The following is an 8,933-nucleotide window of genomic DNA, read 5'->3' on the forward strand; positions in this document are numbered from 1 at the left end:
TTATGTGGACATGATAATTGCCACCATTGAATTATGTGGACATGATAATTGCCACCAGTTGATGTGAATGTTATATATCGAGAGAATGGTTTTATACACAGGTTATGTGTATGTTATTTTTGTGCACAAGATATGTGTACGGTTACTATGATTTATGAAAATGGTTTCGTACATGAGAAAGATGTACTGTATTTAAAAGATATAGCATGTACATTACAGGTGGGTATAGGATTCGGGCCCATTTGTACCATGCAGCATTTAAATTTTGTGGTCTATCAAAATGATGAATTTTTACTGTTTACAATAAACTTATGAACTCACCAACCTTTTGGTTGACACTCGAAAGCATGTTTATTCTCAGGTATGAAAGAAATCTCCCGCTGTGCATTTACTCATTTTAAAGACATTACATGGAGTCGTTCAAGGCATATAGAGGTCCATTCATGACATATTTCAAAAGACATTGCATTCGAGTCGTTGAGTTCATCAAGATTATTATTAAGTCAATTATAGTTAGATATATTATAAAATGGTATGCACGCCGTCAACTTTCGATGTAATGAAAGATTGTCTTTTCAAAAACTAATGCAATGTTTGTAAAATGTATCATATAGAGGTCAAGCACCTCGCGATGTAATCAACTGTTGTGAATCGTTTATAATCGATATGGACTTCGTCCGGATGGATTAGGACGGGCCTTCACATCGAGTGTCTGATTACCACCTCCGGACACCTCCGAATCACCCCTAGACCCTGAACCACCCTGCATGTGTTGTCCAAACTTCGACTGTGCCTTATTTGCAGCATCAATCTTATTTTGAATCTCAACAGCGTTCTCACCACCAGCAGCTTTCCTCAAATCTGACAACATCACTAGGAAATTTATTCTCAGTACTCGTTCAAATTCTTCTCGAAACCATAAATGGTAGTGTCAGCATAGTTTTTGGCATCTATGAGTGCTTTCCTCTCAGCATCCTTTTGAGCATGGAGTTCATCATCCTTAACCATATTCTCAATCTCGGAACGGGAAGTGGTGTTTCCAGTGGCGGACATGTGAGTAACGCGTAAGAACCTTCCCTTGGGAGGGGAACAACAGCTGGAAACGGCTGTTAATACCCCGTAGGCTGAGGAGCAAAAGGAGGAATCCGTCCGAGGAGGGGCTCGCATCTGATTAGCTAGTAATTGTATTTTTTTTATTTACCAGTTGCTTTATCTTTGGCTGATACTGTGATGATATCATTGACATCGATATCGAATATTACATATACTTTAGGAATGCCTTAAGTTCGAAATCACCCAATAGCTTATTGTCGGATCCATTTCACGCTCTTCTTGTAGCAACTTGATCCTTACTTGAGTTTGATTGTCTGTTGCCGTTCAAAATACCTGTAAAATAAAACAACAATTACCAAATTAATTAAATACAATAATTAATGTGCTTCTGAGCATTATATGTTCAATTTGGGCACTCTTACACTTTTCATATTAAAGATCAAACCTAAGAAAATTTGACCCATTCCTAACTAAATGTGTTACAATTGCCACTTTATAAATAAAGATTTTTCTAACGACAACATGAACTTGTGGTTAGCATGCATAAGTGTATTGTATATAGCGTTAATAGTGACTTTTTGTAGTAGTTTTATTTAAGCACTTTAACGACGTAAAGAGACATTGTAATCTTTACCTGAATTTTCTATGTTGGGATTGTTGTGTTCCGACCAACGAGCACTAAACAAGATTTCAGTAATAACTTGAACTTTTTGTAGCAGTTATATCTAACATGTTTTTTTAATAAATTCTACAAATATGCACTAAACAAAATTTCAATAACAACTTCCTGAACATTAGGAACACGTGGCGGAACTTGAACAAAACTTTTACACAAATTACTCTTAAAGACAACTGTCATTAGCATTTTTCTTTTTCTTTTTTTTTTAAAAAAAAATTCTACAAATATACACTAAACATTATATAACTGTATATTAAACTATTACTATGGGACAATCCAAAATAAAATGCTGAACTATCAATATGGGACGGAAAGTATATAATCTTCTCTTTATATATTATATCAAAGGCTATATTTGCAAAGCAATTTGATAAAATGATGACATGTCAAAAGTTACACCCATAGATTAAAAAGTAATAGGATCTAGAACCGTTAGATCAAATGTTATCGAAATATTAGCTCATAATTCAGTCTCATCAAAGATGTATACTACGGAGTATTTTAGAATTACGTCACTCCCGTACCTAAATTAAGGACAGCTTTCAACGAATCATAATTTTCCCTAACTGTAATCTTAAACCAAAAATCCCCGATTACCAATTATCCATTCAAATCATGTTTAGAAATCGTGAATAAACAATTTTCCCTAACCCTAATCCCAAACCAAGTTTAACCGTTTCCTGTTATCCCCTCAAATTATGTTATAAAATCGTTTATCCACAATTACTCCTCGCAATTGAGAGTTTAAGAAAGAGGACATGTTCGAATACATGACAGGTAATATGAATTTGGCTTTTTTGTTTCTGACCACTATTGATGTTGCTGATATTCTTTCCACTATACATAAATGCATACATGGCAAACTTTGAGGTAAAATGGGAAAATTATTTGAAATGCATTGAACTTTTACCAAATTCATATTGTATGCATTCAACTTTCAGATCTTCTATTGTATGCATTCAGCTTTCAGATCTTTAGATTTGGTGGAGCAAATTGTGATGGCCATTATCCAGATGATCTTAATGCTGACATCAAGGTAACATAAAGTAATATGACTTATCTTTGAAGACCATTGTGTATTTTGTGTATAAATGATAGTCATCTTTAATGTGATTTGTGTTTTCCTTGACAATCGTTGCAGGTGCAAGAAGACGTTATCATCTCAAGAACTGGAGCCCACATTCATGTTAGTGCCACTCTAAATTTCACTCAGCCCATCGAAGCTGCGAATATTATCGACTCCATTGGAGTTAGTGTGCCGCATGATTCTAATCTTAGTTTAGAGGGTAACAACGAGGTTTATGATTTGGTGCAATCATCGCCGAGACCCCTTTATAAAGATATTTTGGTTGGGGGTGTTCTTAACTCCTTGCCGAGTTTTGATTCACTGTATAATTTGGAGGACGAAATTGACAATTGTGGCCCGAGTGCTGTAGTTGGCGTTGGTATCCTAGATTCAGGGTTTGAAAAGGGTGTTGATTATGTCGATGGGGAACCTGGAGTAAATGCCTCGGTGGTTCAAGAGGTATTGGTTAAAGTTTTAACAATGTAGCACCAAAGTTTGACATCATCATTTCTATATAATTTGTATCAAAAATATATATACAAAGAATTCGCTGGTTATAATCTAGTAATGATATATAAGAATATAAGAATGATCAAGTTATACAATTAACAAGTTACTAGAGCAATAGTTTTGTGTCATATTACAATAAATAGAAAATTTTAAAAATCTAAAAATAGAGATGTTGAAAAAAATGTTAAATAAGATGGCAATTAGATGTGCAAGTTGCATTCTTCAACCACTCAACCACTCAAAACTTATCTATAGCTTTTCCAAATACAATATATAATTTATTTATACCACTGAAAATGGTTTCAGGGGAGATGGGTGCCCCTTCTTGCCTTAATTATGTTCCGCCTTTGAACACGACTCATCCCTCCCACAAGAAGAACTTCATCAACCTCTTTGGTTGTGATTCCTGCATCCTTAACACAAATCTTACATGGGTTCTTGTTTCTCTCAATCAAATGGTTAACCAAAGCTTCAAACTTGGATCTTGTAAGGGTGATGTTGAGATGCTTAGCACCATATGCATCAGCTGTAATAAATGGTAAATTGATATTAGTTTGAGTTGTTGATGACAACTCGATCTTAGCTTTTTCAGCAGCTTCCTTAAGTCTTTCAAAGGCAAGCTTGTCCTTTGACAGGTCAATTCCCTCTGTTCGTTTGAATCCACTAACCAAAAAGTCCAAGATAGCATTGTAAACCTCCTTCGTTGTGATTCCCGCACCATTTACACAGTTCTTACATGGGTTCTTGGTTCTCTCAATCAAATTATTAGTCAAAGCTTCAAACTTGGATCTTGTAAGAGTGATGTTGAGATGCTTAGCACCAGATGCATCAGCTGTAATGAACCGCAAATTAATATCAGTTTGAGTTGTTGACGATAACTCGATCTTAGCTTTTTCAGCAGCTTCCTTAAGTCTTTGAAAGGCAAGCCTGTCCTTTGACAAGTCAATTCCCTCTGTTTTTTGAAATTCACTAACCAAAAAGTCTAAGATAGCGTTGTAAACCTCCTTAGATTTGATTCTCGCATCCTTAACACAGTCCTTAGATGGGTTCTTGGTTCTCTCAATCAAATGGTTAACCAAAGATTCAAACTTGGATCTTGTAAGGGTGATGTTGAGATGCTTAGCACCTGATGCATCGGCTGTAATAAATGGCAAATTGATTTCAGTTTGAGGTTTTGACAATAGCTCGATCTTAGCTTTTTCAGCAGCTTCCCTAAGTCTTTTAAAGGCAAGCATGTCCTTTGACAAATCAATTCCCTCTGTTTTTTTGAATTCACTAACCAAAAAGTCCAAGATAGCGTTGTCGAAATCCTCTCCACCAAGAAAAGTATCATCATTCGCTACTTTAACCTATACAAACAATATAATAATCACTTTTATCTATCATATATCATAGCTAATAAATGATGGGTCATACAAAAGGCCTCTTAACATATTCTTGTAGCACCCTTGGATTAGGGATGACATCGGGTCGGATAGGGCCGCATAAAGGTGATCATGGACCCGAATCTAATTAAGAAAACCCGACGGATCCCAATTTACAAACTATCTAGCGGGTAAACGGGTATCCCCGGATATCTGGGTCCCCATTTACATACTAATATATGTATATTATCAGTTTTACAAATCTTATTGTCAGTAAATAAAATAAATTTATTATAAAAAAATATATGTATATGTATATATTATTGTAATATAAACGAGTCGGGTATATGAATTCGGGTATTTTTCAGGTATATGGGTTGGGTAATCAGATTTTTATTTATGACCATCTCCGTACCTCTATTTTCTTTCACATAGATCATATCGATAACTAAACATTATATGCTTACCCTTTAGTTAAATATTTTGTAGGTACAAAGGTAAAAGAATAGAAGGGGGTCATCGAGAAGGGAAGGAAAAAACAAGGATCAATTCTTCCAACGTCGAATCGTACAATATCAAATCTTGTGGAGGAAAAAACGTCCACTATGTTAAAGTTGACGGAATCACAAATCGTCTCGATGAGAGAAACGGTAAAGGTACTTCATAAGTTGGTTTTTTATACACTTTCCTTGTTTTGTCAGTTTGGTAGGTTTAGTGGTGTGTTTCTTGTATTCGCTATATTTGCATCCAGGGGCGGATTTGTGTAGGGTCAAGGTGGGTCAGTTGACCCCTATGGCCCATCAATTTTTAGTGTTAAAAATTTTAATTTTTTTATTTGACCCAGGTCCAAAAAGTTCATGACCATTAAAAATTAGATTGATGATCCATATTAGATTTTAGGCCCAAAAAACCATACCTTTTTACTTCCTGGAAGCTACAACTTGCTTTATCGTTGGTTAACTTGGCTCCCATTCTTCAAATTCAAGACTGTAGAGTTCATATGTTTAGCAATACATGTGAGAGATCTTCACCAATTACCACTACATTTCTAGTCTCAATAACTTCCTTAGACCAAATCAGGTGATTTTTTCACTTAACTAATTTAGGGTTTTCAAAATCTAGGTTATAATTAACTTGTGTAGTTGTGATTTTGTGTGTATGTTTGAAGATAGGTACAAGGCTGACTTGCGAATGAATGAATGATATGTTCTTAAATGTGTAGGATTTTGTGTTTATGTATTATGTTTGAGTGATAGTTCCGAACTGGAGTACCTATTTACATGGTTCTTTTTTGTGTTATCTATTACTCCGTATTATTTTTAATGGCAAGTGTATTTTGTATATATATGATGTATGATTAATCAGTTAGACATCATTTGTGTGGTTGAAGGAGAAGCACTGGCGAATGTTAAAGATGAAGATGTAATTCAATGTTTTCAAAAGATGCGATTCCATAAAGGAACAATGTAGTTTTTTGGGTAGTTTTCGTGCAGTTTTTTGGGTAGTTTTGTGTGGTTGTTTTACCACTGTTTTTGTGCACTTTTGTTTGTCGTATTTAAGCCGTTTTTTATTTACTCCGTATATTATAATAGTAAACTTCGTTTTTTATAATCACGGATGCAAATTTTTTGCCCCCAGTGTTTTATATTCCTGGATCCGCCACTGTTTGCATCGGTGTTTGGTAGTTTATCCATTGTGATCTTGGTAGTGTTTGTAGTGGTTTGGCTCGGTTGGAGATATTGTCGAGTTGTGTTGATTACTTGTTTCGAGCCGGCCCGGTTTATGGTTGTATGTATTGGTTTAGAATCTTCAGTATTCGATGAAGGTTCCGTTATTTTTGCAAAAAAAAAAAAAAAAAAAAAAGAGGAAGGAATTAGAAGTGGATTGTACTCTTTTGTAAGTGACCCACGTTGCTCTTAAAACTCACTAGTTGTAGCTATAACAGCCCATGTTTTATTTTGAAGTCACTTGTGTTTGACAATTCATTGTTAGAAAATTATACTTGTCAATGTAATTAGCCATGATCACAATTATAAAAATTAAGGTAATTAATACCCGAAATCATAAAAAAATAACATAGAAACAGTGTTTCCCGAATTCAATAATACGCCAAGTAACAAAAAACTTCAAACACTAATAAAAAAGCACCAAAGTATCAAAATCCATTGTTCATTGATACTTCCAAATCTAAGTCTGCCATCTTCTCTTATTAGTTACACGTAACAAAGAAGTTAATATTGATACTTTGGTGGTTTTTTTTTTTTTTTTTTTTTGTGTGAAGTTTTTTGTTACTTACTTACTTGGCGTATTATCTAATTCAAGCAACATTGTTTCTATGATATTTTCTATGTTTTCGGGTACTAATTACTTTATTATTGTGACCATGGCTAGGTACATTGACAAATGACAAGTTTAATCTTCTTGTTTGAAGATTAACTATACTCTTTAATTCAAGTGTCAATCTTTCATCAAAAAGTGAAAAAAAAATGGCCAATGGTTGGTAGAAAGTGAAAGATAGCTACTAACTTGGCTATATATGATTAACAGAGTTAGACTTGACTAGACCACACTTTTAGCATTCGGTGTGAGGGAAGGGCTTTGACCCAAAACATGTGGTTCGTCGAAGCGTGAGAAACATGTGCATACAGTGATCAAACAATTCAAGTGGGATAAATATAAGGCCTATAAAATTTTTGCTTTAGTTTTATTAAGATTTGTTACTTCTTTTGTAAGGATGACCATTTCGAAGATCTACATAAAGAATTCCATTTATTTGATAATGTTATCTCTTTTAAATCATGTGATAAACGTTAATAACAGAAAGAAGCAAAATATTGATATTGATTGATATTGATAAACACATTAAATTAAGTGTTAAATAGAAAAATTAACTTACCTTTAGCATTTTCTTTATAAACTATTTTCGTGCCCCTTTATGTTTTTCGCCTCTCTTCTGCTTCCTTTTTTTTTTTTTCTTTTCTTTCTTTTGACCTAAAAACTAAAACATCAAATTGCAAGTATATTAAGACAAGTTGTACCAAGTATATACTGGTGATATTATAGGATTTCTGCTTTTTTTTTTCACCACTCATTAAAATATACAACAACAAAAAAATCACATTCCTCTCTCTATTTGACGAATAAGTAGATTGTTGAGTGGACCCCCGGCCAATAATTAGGAAAATAAAATAAATTTAAAAAAATAAAAATAAAATAATAATAATAATAATAATAATAATAATAAATAAAAAATATGGATAAATAAATAAATAACCAAAAAAACATAGTAGAGATAAAAAAAAAAAAAAAAAAAAAAAGCCAAACTCCATGGAAATGGTAGTGTTAAATTTTCATGAATTTAACGTCTGCCCGATTCGATAGGCTCTAAGCGGCAATCAAGATGACAATGAATCGACATTTGCTGTTGCCTCAATCAGTTGAGGGCAAAGTTAATGGAGACATAACTCGAAAGGCCTGTCAGGTGACAGTTGTTGCGCAAGCAAAGAGCCAACCACCCATGACAAAAGCCAAAACACCACTCATGCACACCTTTACGATAGACATCCCCGAAACCACTCATTATAATATGAAAATATAAAACTTGAAACCAATCTTCAAGTATAGTGTGTGAACATTTGAGATAGATTTCTAAACACCCCCAACTTGATAAATTTGATCAAAGATCACTATTACTCATCAGACATCAGTTGTTTTAATTTTATACAAAAAGAGAGGAAGGAATAAAATTATAAGGTGGACCATCAGTTGTACGTTAAACGTTATATGGCCAATTGGCCATAACGAAATTGATTTGTTCAGGGTCCCAGGGCGATTGAAGGTGGACCAATCAACGTAAATAGAACAAAGTATAAACCCTAATTACATAACATACCTGATAATTGAATTACGGAGTATTAACACTTTTCGATTAACAAAATCAATCAATTAAAATAATGATTCAAATGGCGCATCTGAAACTTATATATAATTTTTTTCTTTTTTTAATATAATAATGGCGTAGCTTTTCCATCAAGTATTGTATTTGTATTAGATTACGAATCATATATATATATATATATATATATATATATATATATATATATATATATATATATATATATATATATATATATATATATATAAACGAAAAAGTTATTCTTGATTGTGGTTGAAAGTTATTTTAGGATATTTGTATCTATATATTATATATTATATTATATTATATTATAATTGGGCCTGGAGCAGAAATCTAACTGGGAGA

General features: G+C 33.4%; 1 protein-coding gene and 1 pseudogene across 4 annotated transcripts; one reads left to right on the plus strand and one right to left on the minus strand.

Annotated features, from left to right (window-relative positions):
• Positions 1-655: 655 nt before the first annotated feature.
• LOC139901677 (heat shock 70 kDa protein, mitochondrial-like) lies at positions 656-1,912 on the minus strand (annotated as a pseudogene).
• Positions 1,913-2,234: 322 nt separating this feature from the next.
• LOC139898128 (uncharacterized) lies at positions 2,235-6,389 on the plus strand. 4 transcript variants are annotated; one of them, XR_011776889.1, is made up of 5 exons: positions 2,235-2,602; positions 2,696-2,768; positions 2,874-3,257; positions 5,162-5,322; positions 6,063-6,385. XR_011776889.1 is itself a non-coding variant. In XM_071880836.1 (4 exons), the coding sequence occupies exons 1-4, from the start codon at positions 2,580-2,582 to the stop codon at positions 5,171-5,173; spliced, it is 492 nt and encodes a 163-aa protein (XP_071736937.1). In that variant the 5' UTR covers positions 2,235-2,579; the 3' UTR covers positions 5,174-6,389. The 4 variants fall into 4 exon arrangements, 2 of the variants coding, with proteins under 2 accessions (XP_071736937.1, XP_071736936.1); XR_011776888.1 differs by having other exon boundaries at positions 5,162-5,328; positions 6,063-6,383; XM_071880836.1 differs by having other exon boundaries at positions 5,162-6,389.
• Positions 6,390-8,933: the final 2,544 nt, after the last annotated feature.

This window comes from Rutidosis leptorrhynchoides, chromosome 3 (assembly GCF_046630445.1).
Source record: "Rutidosis leptorrhynchoides isolate AG116_Rl617_1_P2 chromosome 3, CSIRO_AGI_Rlap_v1, whole genome shotgun sequence".
Lineage (NCBI taxonomy): Eukaryota > Viridiplantae > Streptophyta > Magnoliopsida > Asterales > Asteraceae > Rutidosis > Rutidosis leptorrhynchoides.